The 23,827-nt window shown below is 34.8% G+C and overlaps 1 protein-coding gene across 2 annotated transcripts in view; it reads left to right on the top strand.

Annotated features, from left to right (window-relative positions):
* LUZP2 (leucine zipper protein 2) overlaps positions 1-23,827 on the top strand; it is a 562,514-nt gene that overhangs the window by 515,977 nt on the left and 22,710 nt on the right. For both annotated transcript variants that reach the window (XM_054523770.2, NM_001132557.1), the window contains 1 exon segment: positions 14,429-14,521. In XM_054523770.2, the coding sequence (XP_054379745.1) occupies positions 14,429-14,521 (93 nt within the window).

Here is a 23,827-nt window from a genome sequence, read left to right as displayed (position 1 = left end):
AGTTTGCAAATATCTTCTTCCATTCTGTAGATTGTCTGTTTTGTTGATAGTTTCTTTTTCTATGCAGAAGCTCTTTAGTTAAATTAGATCTCACTTGTCTTTTTTGTTGTTTTTGCAATTGCTTTTTGGGACTTAGCCAAATTTATTTTCCAAGGGCAATGTCAAGAAGAGTATTTCCCAAGTTGTGTTCCTGGATTTTTAGTTTTAGTTCTTACATTTAAATATTTGATCCATTTTGTATATTGTGAATTTTTGTATATTGTGAAAGGCAGGGGTCCAGCTTCAATCTTCTACATATGGTTAGCCAGTTATCCCAGCTTCATTTATTGAATTGGGAGTCCTTCCCCCATTGAAAGTTTGTGTTGGCCTTGTCAAAGATGAAATGGTTGTAGGTGTCTGACTTTATTTCTGAGCCTTCTATTCCATTTATTTGGTCTACATGTCTGTTTTTGTACTAATACTAAGCTGTTTGACTACTGTGCCTTTGTAGTATACTTTCAGGTCAGGTAGTATGCTACCTTCAGTCTTGTTCTTTTTGCTTAGGATTTCTTTGGCTGTGTGGGCTCACTACATAAATAGAATTAAAAGCAGAAACCATATGATCATCTCAATCGACACAGATAAAGCTTCTGATAAAATCCAACATTCTTTTATCATAAAAACCCTCAACAATTTAGGCAGCAAAGGAAGATACTTTGAAATAATAGGAGCCATCCTTGACAAATCCAAAACATCATCATACTGAAAATCAAAAAGCTTGAAACATTGCCCCTGAAAACTGGAACAACGCAAGGATGCTCATTCTCACTGCTTATATGCAACATAGTACTGGAAGCCCCAGTCAGAGCAATCAGGCAAGAGGAAGAAATGAAAGATATCCAAATAGAAAGAGAAGATGTCAAACTATTTTTCTTTACTGATAGTATGAATCTGTACTTAGAAAATCATTAAAAAAATCTCCCAAAAGGCTTTTGTAACTGATAAACAACTTCAGCAAAGTTTCAGGATACAAATCAATGTACGAAAATCAGTAGCATTTCTACACATCAACAATGTCAAGGCTGAGAGTAAAATCAAGAATACAATCCCACTTACAAAAGCCAGAAAGAAAATGAAATACCAAGGAATACAGCTAACTAAGGAGGTGAAATATCTCTACAAGAAGAACTACAAAACACTGATGAAAAAAATCAGGTATGACACAAATAAATTGAAAAACCTTCCATGCTCATTGTTTGAAAGAATCAATATCAAAAATTGACCATAATGCCCAAAACAATGCACAGATTAAACACTATTCTTATCAAACTATCAACATCTAAGGACATTTCTGGGAGAATGGGTATTACAGTAAAATATACATCAATTTTATATCTTCATGTCAAGAATACTAAAATATGAAGGAAAAGATGTACTGGTGAGTCACATTTATTGGTTTACATATGTTGAACCAGCCTTGCACCCTAGGAATAAAGTCTACTTGATGATGGTATATTTACTTTTTTATCTGCTGCTGCACTCAGTTTGCTAATATTTTGTTGAGTCTTTTTACATCTATATTCATGAGGGATATTGGCCTACATTTTTTGTTGTCATTGTGTCTTTGCCAGATTTTGATATCAGATGGATGTTGGCTTCATAGGATGAATTAGGATGGAGGCCCTCCTCCCCAACTTTTTGGAATAGTTTCAGTAAGATTGGTATCCATTCTTCTTTGTATGTCTGCTAAAATTCAGCTGTGAATACATCTGATCTGGGACTTTTTTGCCGGATAGATTCTTTATTGCTGATTCAATTTTATAAGTTGATATTGGCTATTCATTTATTTAGAGTTTCAATATCTTTCTGATTAAATTATTGGGAAATTTCATGCTTCTAGAAATTTATCAATTTCTTCTGTATTTTCTAATTTGTGTGTATAGAGCTTTTCATAGTCCTTGAGGATGTTTTATATTTCTGTGGGATGTGTTGTAATATCTCCTTTGACATTTCTGATTGTGCTTATTGCAATGTTCTCTTTATTTTTCTTTGTTAGTCTAGCTAGTGGTCTACCAATCATATTCATTTTTTTGAAGAACCAACTCTTGGTTTCGTTAATCTCTTATATGGATTCTTGCATCTAAATTTCATTCACTTCTTCTCTAGTTTTAGTTATGTCTTTTATTCTTCTAGCTTTGGGGTTAGTTTGTTCTTTTTTCATAATTCCTTTAGGTGCAAAGTTAGATTGTTAATTTGAGATTCTTCTAACATCTTGATGGAGGCATTTAAGACTAAACTTTCCTCAACACTACTTTGTCTGCATCCCAGAGATCTGAGCAAGTTGTGTCCCAATTTTCATTAATTTCAAATATTTTTTTTTCCTGCCCTAATATCAGTATTCAGTCAGGTGTTAATCAGGAGTAAGTTGTTTAATTTTCATGCATTGAGAGAGATATTCTTGCTATTGATTTCTATTTTATTGCACTGGGGTCCAGGAGTGTGCTTGGTATAATTTCATTTTTTTTAAAAATTTTCAAGGCTTGCTTTATTATTGAACATGTTGTCTCTCTTAGAATATGTTCTGTATACAGATGAGGATGTATATCCTGTAGTTGTTGAGTGGAGTATTGTGTAGATGTCTATTAGGTCTAATTAGTCAAGCATCAAGTTTTAGACTAGAATCTCTTTTATAGCTTTCTGCCTCAATGATCTGTCTAACTCTGTTAGTGGAGTGTTGAAGTCTCTCATGATTATTGTGTTTTGTCTACATTTTTTTTTTAGGCCAAGAAGTATTTCTTTTCTAAATCTGTGTGCTTCAGTGTTGGGTGTGCATATATTTAGGATAGTTAAGGCTTCTTGTTGGATTGTATCCTTTAGCATTATGTAATGCCCTTAATTGTCCTTGTTAATTATTAATTGGTTTAAAGTCTGTTTTATGTGATCTAAGAATAGCTATTTCTGCTCTTTTTTGTTTCCCATTTGCTTGGTAGCTCTTATTCTACCCTTTGATTTTGAGTTTGTGAGTGTTGTTACACGTGAAATGAGTCTCCTGAAGACAACAAATGATTGGGTCTTGTCTTTTTATCTAGCCTGACACTCTGTATCTTTTAAATTGAATGTTTAGCCAATTTACATTCAAAGTTAATACTGATATGTGTGACTTTTGATTCTGTCATTGTGCTGTTAGCTGGTTGTCATGTAGATTTGATTGTGTAGTTGCTTTGTAGTGCCAGGGGGCCGTGAGCTTAAGTGTGTTTTTGTGGTAGCAGGTGTAGTTTTTTTAAATCTATGTTTAGCATTCCCTTAAAGACCTCTGATAAGGCTATTCTAGTTAAAACATATTTCCTATCATATGCTTCTCTGAGAAAGATTTTTTTTCTCCTTTACCTATTAAGCTTATTTTGGTAGGATATAAAATTCTTGTTGGATTTTTTTTTTCTCCATGAATGCTGAATATAGGCCACCAGTGTTTTCTGGCTTGTGAAGTTTCTGCTGAGAGGTCTGCTGCTAGCCTAATGGAGTTTCCTCTGTAGGTTACCTGCCCCTTCTCTCTAGCTGCCTTTAAGATTTTTTCTTTTGCCTTCACCTTGGTGAAATCTGATAACTACATGCCTTGGGGATAGTCAACTTGTATGGTCTCTGGCTGAGGTTCTCTATATTACTTGGATATGTATGTCAACCTCTCTAGCAAAATTAGGGAAATTTTCATGTGTTGAGAGAGATATTCTTGGTATTGATTTCTATTTTATTATTTTTATATTAATATTATTAAACATATTGTACAAGTTGCTTTTTCTCTCTCCTCTCCCAGGAATGCCAATGAGTCATAGATTTTGTCCCTTTACATAATCCCATATTTCTCAGAAGTATTATCCATTTTTTAAATTATTTAAAATTTTTTTCTGTCTGACATAATTTATTTGAAGAACCATTAGTAGAGCTTTGAGATGCTTTCCTCAGCTTGGTCTATTCTACTGTTAATACTTACAGTTGTATTATGAAATTCCTGTACCAGGCATACCCGCTACCACAAAAATATACTTAAGCTCATGGCCCACAGGCACTGTAAAACAACTGTGAAATCAAGTCTACATAACAACCAGCAACAACAGGATGAAAGAGGCAAAATCACACATATCACAAAATCACACAATTTTCTTTCAGCTCAAGAAGCTCAGTTTGGGTCTTTCTAAAAATAGCAATTTCATCTTTGTATTCTTAAATCTTTGTACTGAATTGGTTGGCTTTCTTGAACTGAGTTTCAACCTTCTCCTGGATCTCACTGAACTTCCTTGCCATCCAGATTCTGAATTCCAGTCTATCATTTCAGACAATTCAGACTAATTAAGAACCATTGCTGTGGAGCTAGTGAGCTCATTTGTAGGTAAGGGGACACTGGCTTTTTGAATTTCCAGAGTTCTTGCACTGACTATTTCTCATCTGGAAGGGCTAGCATTTCTTTAACTGTGGTGTAAATTGAATATAGTCAGTTGGCTTTATTTCTGGAAGCTTTCATAGGGATATGTCTCTGTACAGAGTCATTGTTCCTGAATTCTTTCTTTTGGTTTTGCAGGGGGTAGAATTAGTAAAGTGTTTTTTGGTGCTATATGTGGACTGTAATCCAATAGAGGATACTTGAGAGCAATGGGTGGTTCATACGCTCTTAGCCGCACAGTGTCTTTGCATATCCTCACATTCGCAGCTGTTTTCCGTGGTATAAATAAGAGAGAGGTGACCCCCTCACCAGGTCTGCTCCTTGGTCTTGGGGTTTGAGAAAGATATCTCTGGTCACCGGAAATGTACTTGCAATTTTTGTTATTGTTGTTGTTAGGTCTTTCAGGCCTTGGGACTCCCTTGGAGATTGGACCTGAGCTGGTGGCCACAGCCCTGGGATTCTAGGACCTGTTTGCAGCTCCCTTCTCTGGATCCTTGGGGTTGGGTTTTGGGTGCACTGGGGGATGCAAAGGGCTTTCAGGCTGCCAAAATGCACTCAGGTGGAACAAAGGACCCAGGCTGCACAATTGAGGCTACGCTGTGTACATGCACCTTTGGGGTGGCCAGGCAGAGGCCCTAGGTGGTCCTGGTAGGCAGGTAGGCCTGTAGGACTGATGGGCCCCAGTCCTACAGGGAATCAGGCCCTGTTTTATCCCTGGCAGTTAGCTGGGGCTAAAGCCTCTTAGAGGGAGATAGGAGCTCTGGTGGGAGGGCACTTATGGCCCAGCTCTGCTGGAGCTGACCCATACTCAAAGGTCCCCAAATCCATGTGTGCTGCAGCTCCATCTCTGTCTAATCCCTGGGGAGATCCCCCTGCCAGCTCACATGTCCATGGGGGTATGGAGAGTCCTGCAACTAAGATCCTAGAGGTCCAAAGTGAGATGAGTAGTCCCCCAGTCCCTTCACTCGTATCTTCCCCAGGCACCATTCAGAGTTGGAACAGTTTATTATTTATTTTGTAATTTTTAAAATTTTTTATTGTAGCAAATCTCTATTCCCTGAGAATAGAGAGGCAGGTAGAGCAAGGACAACTATTGTCCTTTAAAATTTTTTTCAAACTCTGTAGGTCATCTTTTTTGAAAAATTGTTTTTAGATATCACTACAGACACTTTCTCTGATCACACTTTTTCTCATTTTATATGCATGAATTAAAGTCAAAGAAGGCATGATTTTGGAAGGATCATGGGTGGACCACAGTCACACCCCCTCTATATGACATTATTTTATCTATTAACAACCTATAAATATATAAAACCAACAGAAATTTCTAGAAGACCAAAATTAGTAAATCATAGAAGAATAAAATATTTGGCAAACTTAATTCAATAAATGCATATGAGCATTTGTATTCTCCAAACAGAACTTGATTTTTATATGTTAGCAAACTCTGTATATGCATAGTTCTCTGTAGAGAGCCACTTTTCTTTCTTTCCATTTTTTTTTTTTTTTTTTTTTTTTTGCCAATAGCACAGAATACCCCTGGGGAAGTCATTACATAAATCTGATTTCAAGAGGGAACTCAAGGTGAACAGTAACAAATTCTGTCAACCACTTTCACACAAGTAGAAAATCACAATACCTATTAAGGTGGAAGTCAAAGAACAAATAGATCGGAATCTGACAGCATAGGTTAAATAATTAGCTGTATAATCCAAATGCTATTTGATTCTCCTAACTCAGTGGACCTCTCAGTCTGTTTTTTCACCCAGCATATGGAGCTAATAATATCTGTCTCATAGATTTCAGTTGCAATATCCCAAGAGTTCTGTGATGTTTTAACCATCTTCTTTTTGACAGCCTTAATGCTCAATGTGATGAGTTGTAGAGATGAAAGGAGCATTGTCTTTGCCTTTAAAGAAGTTGATGATCTCATTTTTGTCAGGATTCTAGGAAATTAAATGAAGTCGGTTAAACAAAATGACTATTCCAATCATTTCATTCATCTGCATGATCCTTACTATAGCCCATGGTTTGATTCCTGGAGAGTCCACTGCACGTGTGGAGTTTGGAAGAATTGTATCGCTACCAAAATTGGTCTTTGGTACCCATCATTTCTCAGTGTTTTAGCTCTTGACTGCCTCATTCTGGCATCTAGTTGCTACAGGCTATGTGCCCTTCATTTGTGTCCTTTCTCTCTGGAACCACTGCCCCTCATTACCTGTTGTCAGTTTTCTTAATACCATTGTTTATATTTTGTTCATTTTCTTCATGGTTTCAGGTGGCATAGAACAGTAGTCTTTCCTTATCTGCAGGGGATATTTTCCAAGACCTTGACTGGATGCCTGAAACTGGATAGTATTGAATCCTCTATATGCTGTATTTTTTCTATACATACTTATGATAAAGTTTAACTTATAAATTAGGCGCAGTAAGATATTAACAACAATAATTAATAATAAAATAGAACAATTAAAACAATATACCATAATAAAAGTTAAGTGAATGTGGTCTTTCTCTTTCTCTCTCTCTCTCTCTCTCAAAATATCATCATATTTTCAAACCTTGGTTGACCTCAGGTAAATGAAATCGTAGAAAGTGAAACCATATATAAGGGGTATTACTGTAAATGTGATTATTGTTACTTCATCTTGGTCAGAAATAAAATCCATCTCATTCTGTTTTAAGACAATTAAATAAAATGTTGCATTTAAAGTGCTCACCAATCAGCTTAAATATATGAATTGATTATATATGTATATAAAGTGATATGTATCTTATATATGTAATATGTATTATTTTATACACAGACATACACAATTTATTATCACTTTGAAGACCCTTGTGGGTCCAGGATCAAAGGGATTTTTCTATGTTAGCCACTTTTACTCTCCTTGAGTATTCCTCAGTGCAGGGGTCCCCAGCCATGGACTGATACTGTTCCGTGGCCTGTTAGGAAGCCGGCCACACAGCAAGAGGTGAGCAGCAGGTGAGCAAGCATTACCGCCTGAGCTCTGCCTCCTGTCAGATCAGCGGCAGCGTTAGATTCTCACAGGAGGGGAACCCCTATTGTGAACTGTGTGTGTGAGGGATCTGGGTTATGTGCTGTTTATGAAAATCTAATGTCTGATGATGTGAGGTGGAACAGTTTCATCCCAAAATCATTGTCTCCCCATTCATGGAAAAATTGTCTTCCATAAAACCAGTCCCTGGTGCCAAATGGTTGGGGACCACCACTTCAGTATATTTGCACTGCTAAGGAAAAAATGTCATATATCAATTTTTTAAAAATTTCCTCATGTTATATGTTAAAAATATGCACAGACTATAGAAAAAATCAAGTTAAATTAGAAAAAAAGCCACTTATGTAATATGCCTGCTATTTTTTTAATGGCACAAGAAAAAGACTAACATATTTCATTTATTCTGGAATTCTTGATTTTACAATTATCCTCTTAGGGATTTTTATTCTATCCATTTACAAAACAGTTAATTTAATTGAAGTTTTCATAATGTTTAACATGAATTTTGAGTACCATTTAAAAGATGTAGGCTTCAAACTTTTTATCAGAAAAGCTAAGAGAAAGTTTGGGTATTCTAATGAGGGAATATTAAATTATTTTGCCTTGCATAGGAATATGAAATATAATCAAGAGCTAGGAAAATGAGTCTCTAGTACATTATAAATTACTGGAAGAAGTAGTTGTTTTTGTTTCCTATTGCTATTGTAACAAATACCACAAACTTGCTGACTTAAAACAACATAAATATTTTCTCTCATAAATCTAAAGGCTAGAAATCTGAAATCTGCCAGGACTATACTTCATCTAGGGGTTCTGGGGGAGAATCCATTCTATGCCTCTCACAGCTTCTCGTGGTTGTCTGGAGATACCTGGGCTTGTGGCTGTCTATATCGGCCCCCATTACCACCTTGCCTTCTATTCCATGTTTCTGTGTGAAATCTCCCTCTTCTTCTACCTTATAAGGACACTTGTGATAGCATTTAGGGCCAACATAATAATCCAGATCCTATGGAGTGAAATCTGTCCTCCCAAAAGTAATATGTTGAAGCTATAACCACCACAAAGGTATAGGGCCTTTGTGAAAGTAATTAATGTTAAATGAAGTCATAATGGTGGGAGCGTGATCTGGTAGAATTAGTGTTCTTGTAAGAAACTAAACCAGTGAACTTGTTTCCTCTGTGCTGTGGGGATAGTTCTAAGATGGCCAGCTGCAAGCTCGGAGGACAGTCTTCATAAGAAACTGATCCTGCTGGACCTCGATTTGGGATTTCTAGCTTTTGGAACTGGGAGAAAATAGATTTCTGTTGTTTTAAGCCACTCATTCTGATTTTTCTGTTGTAGACCAAGCTGACTAATACACAGGGTAATCTACTCATCTTAATAGCCTTAATATCATCAAATCTTTTGTCATATAAAGTAGAACATTGACATATCTTTTGGGGACCTCCACATTCTACGATTTAGCCCAGTACACTGGTCAATCTCTTTTTAATCCACACCTCCCTAGAGTAAGAATCAAGTCAATCATACATCTTCAAGTGATAGCTGTGTAACAGATGCCTGACACTACTTCATATTCAATTTCTCCCTTCCTAAAAACAAACAAGCAAATGACAACAACAACAAAAGCAAAAAGCACACTGCAATTTAGGTACTTTTTACATCATGTGACAGAGCTGCAAAAAACAGAGGCTCTGCAAGGATATATATATCCTTGATTAAATTACTCCATCTTCCAGTAATTTCTAATGTACTAAAGACTCATTTTCCTAGCTCTTGATTATATTTCATAATCCTTGATATTATATATATCATATATATCAGACAATATATACATATATAATATATATCAGACTATATATTATATACAGTGTGTGTATATATATATGTTACATTATGTAAAAAGTACATAAATTGCAGTGTGCTTTTTGCTTTTGTTGTTGCTGTCATTTGATTGTTCGTTTTTATAAAATGGATCTCAGACTATATATTTATATAGTCTATACATATCTGATATATATATATATAGTTTGAGACTGTATTCCTTTCACTCCAAAATACATCATCTTTCCCTAAATTCAGTTATCATTCTGGTGTTAATTAACCAGTTTCAATGAGGTTTCTTTCCACAAGGAGCCATCGCACTGATGGCAAAGGCATGTATGAAGGATGACATTTATTATTTTTGAAAGCAAGCAGTTCATTAATTAAATATTATGTGTTTGTATTTAAAAAATTAACTTTTATGCTTTGGTGCTCACACTCGTGAAGAAATGTATATTTTCTTCCTATTGTTAAAAGTAATTAATATATGTACATGAATTAAAGCAAAATTAAGTGGGATAGCATTAGTATTGATTAAAAAACCAGTAGTAAACCAGACAACCCAGTTCTGATAGATGAGCACAAGGGCAGCCTTTCATTAATTCATAGAATAAGACGTAAAGAATAACTAAAAAAAAAAAAGAAAGAAAGTTACACTGTCATTCTTTTCTCCTTGCTGTGTGTGAACTTCATAGTGAAGGAAGCCCCTTTTATCTTCCATCTAAAATATCAAAGACACACAAGAATAAATTATGGATAGATGATAATTAATTTACTTTCAATATATTCTTTGCCTCAGCCTTACTTTCAAAATCTGGGCACATTTTAATAAATGCACAATATTTGCATGAGAAAACATAATTAAGTGAGCATGAAAAGGATCCATCTGCTACATAGTTTTATTTTTAGGAATTTACTGAATATCTATGCTAAAATCAAATTTCCATCATTGCTGAACCTGTTATTACTCTTTTGAGCTTTCATAACTGGTTGATGTTTTCCTTCTGGTAGTGTTTACGGTAAAACACTATCTCAGAACTTGTGTTGTCAGTTTCACTTTATTGATTTGATTCCCTGTATCATCCAGGCCTCTGTGGTTACATGCAAAAAATACTGATCTTTACCAATTTTAGTAAAGGAGATTTCTTGGTTGACCATTATAACTCATAGTATTAGCCAGAAGATGGGAGAAACAAGCCTGGGCACAGGCAGAAATAAACTTTGCTTCATTAGATTGGGTGGGACACATGAATCACAAAAATGGTTTTATTGTAGAAACAACTTGTACAAGACACCCTGCTGAAATTAACATAGCTAACCATTGGTAGACTGTCTTGAATCTGGTCAGCTAAGTTCCAAGGCTTCTAATGACCTAACTTGGATTATGTATGTGCACATATCTTGAACTGGTCAGGAAATTAAATGCACAAAACAATGCTTGGGATATACCATACCATGAGAGAAAAGTAATCCTCCAAAAAATAAAATGAGTCAATGATTATTAGGAAAGTAGAAGGAAAGATGAGCAGCTACTGAGGAGCAAATGGGAGCTCTTTGAGATACATATCTGTTTCAGATATTTGATTCTAAACATAATACTGTTGTAGAGCGGATGCATAATAAATGTTTGTTTGTTCATATTGTGAAATACAATTTAAATTGCTACATTTTAGGAAGATTTCTCTAGCAGTAAACATGTCCACTACCCTTGCTGCAGTACTGACCCTAATTTTACCTTCTCTTAATCCTAAAAAATCATAAATAAATGGTGAAAAGGGAAAAGAAGGAAACAAAAAATTATGAATGAAAAATATGTACTAGCTTCCAAGATGAAACAATGAATAATGCATGATATCTTCCTTTAAGGAACTCCGAGCCTATAATAGCCTGATGTTTGGATCAGTGATTAGAATGGTATGAGTTATGCAGACTGGTACCAAGAAGGTTAATGTTCACCAAAATATTATCTATAAAACCCAAAATTGAAAATTTCAAAAATCATCAACTATAATATACATTTTTAAAAAACCTTATAATTTGTTAGACCTGTAAAGTATAGATACAAACCAGATATAGCATCATTTCATGTTATGTGTAAAAGCAGAATAAAAATGGCATGGATACAATAATTGTGACTGTGTAAGATATTCATGCATGTGGATATTAACAAAGACTGGGAGGGTAGCAGAAATAAAAGTAGATTTGCTAGAATAATGGATGTGTTTTATTTTTTAATTTCCTTTAATGCCACTATATGTGAAAAGAAATTTACAAGGAAATTCTGGGACTATTTATTCTGTCATCTGATTGTTTAGAAACAAAATACATTGAAATTGTCCCTTGCCTGTTAGTGTGATTCAATCCATTCTTCATGATTTTGCAGCTGTGGTTCTGGCTGTGACTACCAGGGGAGACTTCCAGTATTACTGTTTATTTATTACTCTTGTTCTTTTTAACCTGCTTCCTCAAAGCATCTGCAAGTTGGTGGTTGTGGGAAGACAGGTGGTGGATGTTCAGTAGATCTTACCTAGAATAAATAGCTGTTTTGACTCTTGTTAAGAATGGTATTTTTTTAACACTGATATCCAATAATACTTACCTATTAGGAGTTGCAAGTGCTTTAAACTCTCAGTTAGGAATATAAAATTGCCCTTCTTGCTAAAAACATAGCTTTTCTTCAGTTTCTATATTTCAGAATTCTGTATTACGTAGAATTCTTCAAATGGCATAAATTTTAACCCTTGTTCAGAACATACAATTACTATTCAATCTCTTCCACCACCAGGATTGACATCTCAGTTCAGCTGTTGTTGCCATATACCTGGTCATTTTAATTGCTTCTGTATTAGTTTCCCCACTCTCATTTTCTACTGTTTCATTTTTGCCTATGTACTGTTGTCATATCTTGCTGACAGGGGCTCTAGCCATATCATAACTCTGATTTGAAATATCCAAGGGACCCCCCCTTTGGGTATTTTTTTTTTAAGTTAGAGCCTATGCAGGGCAAGAGTGCAGTGACACAATCACAGCTCACTGCAGCCTAGAATTTCTGGACTCAAGCCATCTTCCAGTTTCAGCCTCCTCTTTAGCGAGGATTATAGGTGTAAACTACCACATTAAAAAAAAATTGTAGAGACAGGAGACTCATGATGTTGTCTAGGCTGGTCTTGCACTCCTGACCTCAAGAGATCCTCCTGCCTCTGTCTCCCAACATGCTGGAAATACAGGCCTGAGGCACTGCACCCAGCCCCCCTTTGACAGCTAAATTAAGCATAAATTTTGTAGCTCAATTTTGGGGTCTCCTCTCTACTTTTTAGTATTTTTAATCATGCTTATTGCTCCTTCTACCCTATAGACCAACAAGCCAACAACTGAGTCTCATTCTTCTGTTTCTTAGCTTAAATGTTTTCCTTCACCTGGATGGCCTCCCTCATTCTTGCCATATTTATTCAGTGACCTACTTCAAAAATAACTCTCTTCAGTAGAACTTTTATTACCCCAAATGGAATTGACCATCATTCTTTTAAAATATATACAAGTCTGTTCTGCCTCCCTGTACTTAATAAGCTTTATATTAGAGTTACTTATGTGAATAACAATCAGATTAGGTGAACTCTATGAAGACCCAAATGTTACCTTTGTCATCTTTGTATTTACCAAAGGCATCTGAAACAGAACACTGGTTTGTTCATTGGCTTGATTTAAAGGGCAACCCCAAAGCTTATTGAATAAATTTAATAGGATTAGAAAGAAGAACTTTTGTTCTCCTGTTTAATTATTTTTTAATCCTAGAGAAGTTAGAGGGGAGGTAAGACGTAGGATTCCTAAACAAAGGAAAGACAGGAAAGAAAAAGGGAGTATGGGAGGTGGAAAACACTAAATGCCTTCTGGATTCCACCCAATGAAGTTAAATTTCTTTAGGTATAAATTAAGAAGAATGTATTTACTTTTTATTTATTTATTTATCTATCTATTTATTTATTTATTTATTATTATACCCAGAGCCCGGCATTTGAGTGACTTTATATAGGATCAGTTTTAGTGAACTTAGTTACTTTATTTTCTATTGTTTTTCTAATATTCTAGTTGTTTTATTCATTTTCTTGTTTACATTTAATATTCTATCAGCTTTATTAACTATTCTTGGATTTTAGTTTTATAAAGATATTGTTTTTGTAAAAGTGTTCTCCTGCTAAAGAAGGTACTTGCCTGTGAAAAACCAGGAGAGTGCTGTGTAGAAAGTAGTGCAGGTAAAAAAAACCTGGGTGAGATTTGAGTACTCTCTCCAGACCGTGTCTTAGTTTTCCTCGACCCCTAATGGATAGAAACCTAATTTCTTCCTCTTCTGTGATGCAGTGTGATCAAAGTCTCAGACTCAGGCAAATTAGCATTTACTAGTTTATTTTGTTGCCCTAAAACAGTACCCTCATGGATTGAGGAGCTGAGTGTAACACCAATATTCAAATCAGCTCTTCCCAAGAAACACATACACATTTGAATGGATAATCTTAAACCTACCTATAGTGGTACTTCTATACAACAATTAGGGCATATCCTTCTCTGACCAGAACTAGGAAGCAGCTTTTTCTTTTCTTTTCTTTTTTTATTCTCTTCTTTTATTTTCAATTGTGTTTCTAGAGAGATGAATTCTAGAATAATATTTAGGGTTTCTGGAAATATAAAGCAGAGTTTGATTAGTTAGTAAAGCATCGGAGTTAATATAATCCACTATGTATATTATGAAGTGTTACAAATCATTTTCTTTCTATCGAGAAAATCAGGTTATTTTCTTATTCACGTATTATTTCTCCATATACTGGGGGTTAAAATAAAAAGAAAGGACAGGATATATACTTTGTGAGGGACTAGAATCCTTCAAATAAAATCTTACCATGGAAGAAATAAATATTTTCAGTAAGAAAATAATCCCAATGGACATCACTAATGCAAAATTAAATATAATTTATTTAATTTCAAAGTTAAGAATTTTTCAAGGTATATTTTATGGTCTCTGATATATACAAATTTCCATTTTATTGTTTTATTTTGATTGCAATGTTGCTATAATATTATATCATGTGTTACAATAACGATTTGGATCTTTTTGTTCAAACTATTTCTCTTGTATTTAGTGATTTCTTTCTTTCTATCTCTCTTCGTCTCTTTTAAGCCTCAACAAAGTGCTTCTGGAAACAATGAGAGCTCTCAAGTTGAGTCAACAAAGGAAGGAAGTCCAAGTACCACTGCCTGTGACTCTCAAGATGTAAGAAAAACTTAAGATGCTTTTTACAGTATTAGACATGAGAAAAAAGCATAAGTGTTTTAACAATTGTAATTCATGCCACCATGAAACTTACTACTTATATGTAATATCTACTATCTAAGGATTGTACTTTTAAATATAAGAAAGTAAATGTTCTTTATGTTCTTTCTTTTCTTTTTTTTTTTTTTTTTCTTTTTGAGGCAGAGTCTTGCTTTGTCGCCCAGGCTGGAGTGCAGTGGCGCAATCTCGGCTCACTGCAAGCTCCACCTCCCGGGTTCACGCCATTCTCCTGCCTCAGCCTCCCGAGTAGCTTGGACTACAGGCGCCTGCCACCACGTCGGGCTAATTTTTTGTATTTTTGGTAGAGACAGGGTTTCACCATGTTAGCCAGGATGGTCTTGATCTCCTGACCTCGTGATCCTCCCGCCTCGGCCTCCCAAAGGGCTGGGATTACACGCATGAGCCACTGTGCCTGGCCGTAAATGTTCTTTTGTTGTGAATCAGGTAAGTGTTCCATTAAGCATTGCAACCAGATTCTTAGGACAACTATGAATATGAGTTTTTAGACAGGTAAGTGGAGGACCACAGGCTAAGCAAGGTGATCATTCCCGCAGCTACGTGATAGAAAGCTGTTAAAATGTAAAAAAAAAAAAGCCAACAAAAAACCTTATAGGATGTATTTCTCCATGTAAAGCAAATACACCCAGCATACAGAGACATCATGGTAGAGGAAGGGAGATTCATTTCCTTCAAATGATAGGAAATATGGAATTTGTTCAATGAGTCTTTTCACTCATTAAAAGTGCAATGGAATTTTATTTTTTTGAACTTTGGCAAAATTAAGCTAATGGATCTATTACATTTAGATTTGAGAACAGCAAATGACAACAATTGTGTTGGATAGATTCAAAATTAGGCTTTAATCCAACTTGAAAAGTGTCTGATGAAACTATTTATGCTGAAAGGAAATCAGGCTGCAGCTACAAAATATATAATAATGATAAGGAGGAATAGAAAAGTAAGTTAAACAAGTGATCTCTTTTTTCTCTTCTGGTTGCCAAAGTGGATTTAGAAAAATGAATTACTCTCCCAGCTACTCGGGAGGCTGAGTCAGGAGAATGGCGTGAACCCAGGAGGCAGAGCTTGCAGTGAGCCGAGATCGCGCCACTGCACTCCTGCCTGGGCGACAGAGCGAGACTCCGTCTCAAAAAAAAAAAAAAGAAAAGAAAAACGAATTACTCAACAGTTTTGCCTTCAACTCTTTGTTTATTTAAACATGTATCCAAACTGTGCAATTTAGAACATAAAGTTAATAAGAAGTATAAATAAAATGCTTGAAATTCACTTCCAAAGGAGGAGAGAGTCAAAAAGACTTTGGGCAGAAAGGAAGATTTTTACTATAGTTTGAAGCATGGGTAGGTCTTTGACAGTAAGCAAATTGGCAGAGGCAGGAAGCTATCACAGCAGTATGGCTAAAATACATAGTATACAAAATGGTAGGATATGTGCCTACAACAATCATTGAAGACTAGAGAGTGAGGGGCCCTGGATTTCCAAGCTAAGAAATTTAATTTGAACAAGGGAGCTAGTTCAGATTTTCAAATGTTTGTATTCAATCGAGTGATAAGACCATGGTGTTAATTTTAAGGGTGGTGTTTTTATTTCTTGATATCTATATTTGAAACTACATAAAAACATTTTCTCATTGGAGGCAAAATGGAAAATGTATTTGTGGTTTCCTAGGATTCCTTAAAGCAACATTCTGGTCTACTTTTCTTATTGAAGCCTCCTTCAAATCATAAATTGATTTATTCATATGTTATTTGTTTCTCTCTTCTACTTTTGTTGTTCTCCTTTGTCAGGGATAACTCTTCTGTCCTCAGTAAGTTCCAGAAGCAGATACTATCTTGTTCTGGTCTCAATCTGGACCTGGGGCTCTTCAAAAAGCTGCCTCCACCAGAACAAATATAAATGTTATTTCACTAACCTGACTTCTGTCCTCTAGACTTTTGTATTGGAGTCTCTACTCCTAAGAAGCTACACCTTTTAGTACGTAGAGTGCTCAGTATTCAGAGCCTGCAGATTCAATTATAGATAATAATGAAGAAAGTAATACAATGAGTGACATAAATCAGGTGTGAGTAATAGGAATTAGTGGGACATGCATGAACATCAGTTTTCAAATTCTAGACTAGTACTTCTTAGCTCTGTCTCCAGAATAGTGTCAGCCGAAGAGTACTTACAAAATACTGATGCCCACAACCCATTGCAGAAAAATTACTTCAGCACCTCAGTGGGTAAGGTCTAGACATTTGTTGTGTTTATTTTTTGATTTCTCCAGATGATTCAAATATATATGTCATTTTTCACTAATAATAGATTTCCCATTCATAAGAACCATCTATGGAGCTTTTAGAAAGTCAGATTCTGAGCAATTCATCTGGAAATTTTTAATAAATAAAACTAGAGAGACTTTTTTGCCTTGTCTAAATTTAGCCATAATATTCTGATTTGCGTTAAATATTGTGAAATGTATTGCTTCCATTTTAATGTAGCAATATCAAAATACTGACTCTACCAGCCTAGAGACTTAAGCTCCAATCTGCGTTGCTTTATTGAATGTCCAAACTGAATAAGAAGGCAGAACTTAATTTCATTTTTTTAAATCAAAAAATAAAATTCATTATCACATTTCTACCTTTATATTTTGTCTATTTTGGGGTGTGTTTTAGAATCTTAACCTATGCCTTTATATGACTTTCCTTTAATCAGATATTGAATGAATGCTATTTAGTTTTATACAAGGACAAAAACTAGGATATAATGTAGTTTTACTTTGTTTTTAACGTCCTTACTTAATAAAATTGATAGTAACTTTATTCCTATTTCTTGTTTTAACTTGATTTTCAGTTGTAATGAATTCAGAAATCCAAAAACCACTGAATTAGCAAATTTTAAAAATAATTAAAGTGAGATTAAATAGGAACCTGAATCTAGGCAATCACAGGAACAATTAGGAACAAACAATGAAAAGTCTGTTTCAAAGAGGGAGCCACAGGATTCTGCGATCAAATGAAGATGTAGGTATAAAGATGAAGTGTAACATGAGCCCCAAATGTATGTTTTATTGGCTAAAATAATTACATCATCATTATCAAGAAAGAAAACTAGAGTAGGAGATATTTTTGGTTAACTTTTTTCTATTTACTTCTGAACAGAAGAGATTGGTACTCTGTTAAAAATTAGAATGGGTGAAAGGCACAATGAAGCTAATTATTTTTGAAATATATAATTTTAAAAATAGCTTTATCGAGATGTAACTTACATGCCATAAAAATTCACCCATGTAAGTGTATGTTTCAATCATTCATCACGTTTGCCGAGTCTAGGACTGTAATCCAGTTTCAGAACATTTTCATTTCCCTAATTTGATCCCACATGCCTTTCTTTTTTTTTTTAATACAATGAGTCCCCATCCCCACACTAAGCCTCAGGCAACCACAAACATGGTTTATTTTTGTATTTGTTTGTACCTTTTTATTGCTGAAAAACATTTTATTGTGTGGTGTACCACATTTCTTTATCCATTCACCAGTTGATGTCTTTTGGATTATTTTTAATTTGTAGCTATTAAGAAAAAATGATGCTATGAACATTTGCATAAACCACTTTGTATGGCAATGTTTTAATCTCTGTTGAGTAGACACCTAGATGTAGAATTGCTGAGTTTGATGATAAGTTTATGCTTATATTGAAAAATTGGTACATTCTTTCCCCCTTTGAACAAACATAAGTGGTGCTTCTCTATTCTCCCATCTTCACCATTAAAACCTCATGGTTCTCAGAAAGGTAAAATTCTCAGTAGAGAGGGCTCACCTCACCTTAAACTAAGCCTCTAGGAGTTTTCATATTTCATGGTAGTCCATATTCGGCCTCCAGAAATTTATTAAAGATATTACATAAATATTCCCATCAACTACTGGCTTCAGCAGCTTTCACTTAGGTAGCTTGTCTGTGTTCTCTGTATTCACGGTCTCACCAGTTTTTGGGGTGGTAGTTTTTCTGTAACATTAATTCTTTGATACATCTAAGAAAAATTATTATCAGTCTGTTCAGCCTTTTGCTTGTTGTGAAGGTAGAAGTGGAGTCTTCCAAGACCTTTATGTGTCAGAGCAGAACCTGAAGTCCTAATCTGTGTCTTCTGAAACACACAAGCTTTTATTTTCAATAAAGTTGAACTCATCATTTTATTCTTCATGCTTTTGATATATCTAAAGAATTATTTACCTGTTTAAGCACGCTAATTTTTTTTCTTATGGTTTCTTATATAATGTGTGTGCTTTTATTTCTTACATTTAGATCAATATTCTTCAATTTTTTGTGTGTGTCTGTGGATGGTGTTAGGTAAGGTTTTGCATTTATTATTTGCATGTTGTTATTCAGTTGTCCTAGTCTTTATAACACATTTTTAAATAATATCTGTTTTTAATTGCACTTCTTTAGTATCCTTGTCAAAAAATAACTGACCACAAACATGAGTTCATTTCTCAACTTTCAATTTTTTTATTGATTTATCCTTATGCTAATACCATATTTTCTTGTTTTGATTTTAATTTTTAATTTTAGTGGTTACCATAGTAGGTGTGTATATTTATGGGATGAGATAAAAACATGAGATGTTTTTATACAGGTATCCTTGGTTACTGTAGCTTTACAATAAGTTTTGAAGTCTACAATTTAAAGTACTGTGACTTTGTTGTTCCTTTTCAAGATTGTATTGGCTATTCTGAGTCCCTTACATTTCTTTGCAAATAATAAGACCAAAACATTATCTTAATAATACTGTTTTTTTTTTTCAATCCATAAACATGGAATGTCTCTCCATTTTCTTAAATCTTTTTTTCTTTTTTGTTTGAGGCGGAGTCTCGCTGTGTCACCAGGCTGGAGTGCCCTGGCGCGATCTCGGCTCACTGCAACCTCTGCCTCCTGGGTTCAAGCGATTCTCCTGCCTCAGCCTCCTGAGTAGCTGGGACTACAGGTGCCTGCCACCATGACCAGCTAATTTTTGTATTTTTAGTAGAGACGGGCTTTCACCATGCTGGCCAGGATGGTCTCGATCTCTTGACCTTGTGATCCACCCTCAGCCTCCAAAGTGCTGGGATTACAGGCGTAAGCCACTGTGCCTGGCCTACTTTAATCTTTCAAAATTTCTTTCAGCAATGTTTGATAGTTTTTCAGGGTACAAGTCATGCATTTCTTTTGTCTTAAGTACTTTTCTGTTTTTCATAGTATTGCAAATGTAGTATTTTAATTGCATTTCCAGATTGTTAATTGCTATATATATAAATGCAAGTAATTTTTGTATATCGATCTATCAGATTGAGGAGTTTTAAGTGACTGTGAGCTCTGAGTAAAACTGTGATGAGATTTGCACATCACCTATAGGTAGTTGCAATGTTGATTTTAAGCAGTTATGATGCTACATCCAGAATAGAGGAGACAAATCTCTTATCTAATTTTGCTTATCAGTCTAGACTGATAAATTCTGCTTCATTTTAGAAATAACACTCTGAGGTTCAACAATGACGAATGGAAAGTATTTTCTAATGCTCGAGGTAGAAGACTGAAGAAAAAAGTTAGAATTTAAGGTTTATGCTAATTTATGTTTCAACCAGTTTCCAGCTGTGTAATCATGAATATTTAACCCTTTTAAGACTGTTTTCTCTCCTCTGAAAAAGAGAGATAAATATCTGTTGCTTAATATAACTAATCCAAAGGATCCAGTGAGATAGCCCAGCTTAACAGTTAGCATATGACTAGCACAGCAAGCTCTCAATAATTACTACTTTCCATTCCCTTATGCAAAGCTATGCCTCTCACAAAAAAACCTCAATAAGTATTTTGAATTATATACTTTAATTAATTTATCAAATGAAAAAACTTAAAATATGAGCAAAGCAACCTTAAATACTGTAATTGTATTTGTAATGTATTTGTAGTGAGTAGCCTTAATCATTGCTACTTTACACAGCAGAACCAGATGCAGCTAGTAGAAACAGCTATAAGAAGAATAATATTTTAGTCAAATATAAAAATGAACTCTTAATGAAAAGTATCTGAAACTAGAATTAGCAGTTGGTGGAAGTACTATAATATATAATGGAATAATGAAAAACAGCCATTCTGGAACATAGTCAGGAATTGAGGCATTCGTATGGAGGATAGACTGATCACGTTAGCATCTCTTTCAATTTCAGGATTCTATAATTATCAGCAACCTTACCTCCCTGACAGCTGATAGGACCCTATGCAGTCTCTCAGTAAATAGATAAGAAAGATTATTCATTTTGATTCCTGTTGGTCATACCTGAGACTGAGTAACACAGAAGAGAAAGCATGGGAACTACATAAAACCTAGATGTGTATACTGACTTTGCTGTTTCCTAACATTGTCACTCTGAGAAGGGACTGTGTATTCAGATCCCTTTATTAATATAAGGTAGATGAAGATTTTTCAAATTTTAGCATACTAAGAATCACCAAGTCAACTGGTAAAACTGCTTATGCTCAAGATCCATTCCCATGTATTATTAATCAGTTGGTCAGGGAAAGAGCCCAGGAATGTGTATTATTGTAATAATCTCACGTAGATTTTCTTCTGTCAATATTTCATGTTAAACACTTTGAGAAATTGCCAGGCGCCATGGCTCATGCCTGTAATCCCGGCGCTTTGGGAGGCCAAGGCGGGTGGATCACGAGGTCAGGAGATCGAGACCATCTTGGCTAACATGGTGAAACCCCGTATCTACTAAAAATACAAAAAATTAGCTGGGCATGGTGGCAGGCGCCTGTAATCCCAGCTACTTGGGAGGCTGAGGCAGGGCAATCACTTGAACCTGAGAGGCAGAGGTTGCAGTCAGCTGAGATCGTGCCACTGCACTTTGAGAAATTTTGTTGTTCATTTATTGCAGGTTTATTATGATTATTATATAAATATATAGATATTAAATATGTCATGTTCAACCATATCATAGATATCCTTATTCCTTTTAAGAAGCAGCTGTGAAGTTTTAATACTCAAAGTCTCAAAATAGTCTATGGCCAAAGAATCAAACTTGGAATTATAAAACATGCTTATTTTTAGATATCTTTGTTGCTTTGTTCCACTTCCTGCCTGTGTTATGCCCTATGTAAACCAGGCAGGGTCACTTAGAAAATGGCCCTCGGATTCCTTGTTCCTTTTTAAAGAAGACTTAAGAAACTTAAAGTGGATCACTAAATTCTTAGCAGCACATTCGACTATCAGTTTGGGGTATGTACAAGTTACTCTAAAAGCTGCTTTGTTTAAAAGATGATACTGGAGTCACATTGAGAAAGCAAAGGATGTGTCTACTCCATCCCATTTTCCTGCAGCTTGCAAATCTGCCTCATATTGTTTAATAGCATATCAAGAATTAAAGACATTGAACATTGTATTTTAATTTTCATTTAGGAATTAAGATTTAATACTCAATGTAAATGTGTTTTGCAATGTTTCTGACTCCTATAAGTAGCAAACATTTAATTTTTCTTACTGTGCTGAGGAAATGACAAACAAGAATGGCTTATGTTTAGCACTGGGAGCACTAGCTCAATTTCCTGCCATTACATCTGCTTGCAAGTCCCTTACCAAAGGGAGTCTATTCAACAGAAAAATATTGCCTAGGGAAATGAGAAGAGAAAATGTGCAGAAAATAAATTCTAGAGCTGCAAGTGGAAAATTATGCCAGCTTTTTCATGTTAAAACAATTTTGGCTGAGATATAAGAAATCTAGTTTGCTATTATATCTAACATGCATTTTGTGGCATTTGATGGTTTGGATGAGTTGTTGGTAGATCCAATGCTTGGTTAACATAATTTTCTAGGCAAGTCATGCCCTGCTGTAATTGGACTGAGAGACCACACAGCATTGTCATTCTGGGCTACATTCCATCAGACCATCTAAAGAGGTTGGCTTCATTAGAAGCATTTTTTATTGTCCTACTGTGGTGTTTTTTTCAAGAAGCAGCAGGAATCCCTCCAAATAGTGTAGGAATGATAAGTAGTTTCCAATGGTCTTTGGAAAAATGTTATATTTTATTCATATAAATCTCCATGTTTACTTTTCTATAACACCTTAACTTAAGCATTCAAACATGTTAACCTAATTTGATTTATTTCCGTAAATAGTATGGAAAGCTTAAGAAAAATGGTTAATCTATTAACATGGTAAATGAAAATAACCCAGTAACTGTGTTAATATTTATTATAAAAATCATTGGCCAAACAATAACGTGCAAACACAAAGCATAATCTGATAAATAATTATTTTACCCCTCCCATTTACCTGTGAGACACATAAGGACTTCCTTCTCTGGGTTTCCATTGTCCTTGCTGGATGAATGTATTTTGTCCGTTATCACAGTACACCTTGTATTTTGATTATTTGTATAAGGTTCTCATTTTGAATTAGATAATAAGTAATTTGAGGGCAAAGTCTATAAAAACATTTGTATTGTAAATTAAGGTTCAGAGAGGGAAGGTGACTTGCCCAGAGGAACCTGCTTGGGGGACATTGATGTCAGAACTTTCCTCCCTTCCAGTCGACCACTCCTGCCGTTGGCTCCATCAACTGAATTTGGAGTCATTGTCTTGATTTAATATTACAGTCTCAATCTTTTAACTTCTTGCTTTTCAGTTTCTTAACTTATAAATATTAAACCAGCACTAAAACATTGTTCTATAATAACTGTGAAAAATCAATTTACTACATAAATTGGCATCACAGAAAAATTCAGTCAAAAAGTATTGGTGGTTCTAAGTAGCATGGTACTCAATTTTACTTTTTTTCTCTTTTGTAATATTATAAAAATTTTGCTTGTTTTTAGCCTATAGCTTGTCCCATCTCTTATTTAAATATGCAGAATGAACTGGATTTTTGTATTTGTCATAAATAGTTTTTGTTGGTAGAATTTCAGGTTTACCAGTTGTGTATTTGCATTAATTATTCTGAGTTATTTTAATCCTTTAGAGTAAGATCATAAGAGATATGACTAATCTCTTCAGTGAAGTTTAAAGAAGTGTTTAATAACAATAACAAAGTCATAGCAATTGGCAAGGTCAGCGATACAAAGTAAATGAAAATTTGACAAGGAATTTCTGAAAACTTCTTCCATCTGCTTTAATTCTTAAAGTTTTATTCTTTATTTCTGAGAGCAGGAATAGAGTATAATTAAAAATAAACAAAAAGCAAAAGAGGACATTATCTTTTTGTAATCATTTCAGTG

Source organism: Pongo abelii, chromosome 9 (assembly GCF_028885655.2).
Source record: "Pongo abelii isolate AG06213 chromosome 9, NHGRI_mPonAbe1-v2.0_pri, whole genome shotgun sequence".
Taxonomy (NCBI): domain Eukaryota; kingdom Metazoa; phylum Chordata; class Mammalia; order Primates; family Hominidae; genus Pongo; species Pongo abelii.
The sequence above is the reverse complement of the archived record's forward strand: the minus strand, read 5'-3'. Positions and strand labels throughout refer to the sequence as shown.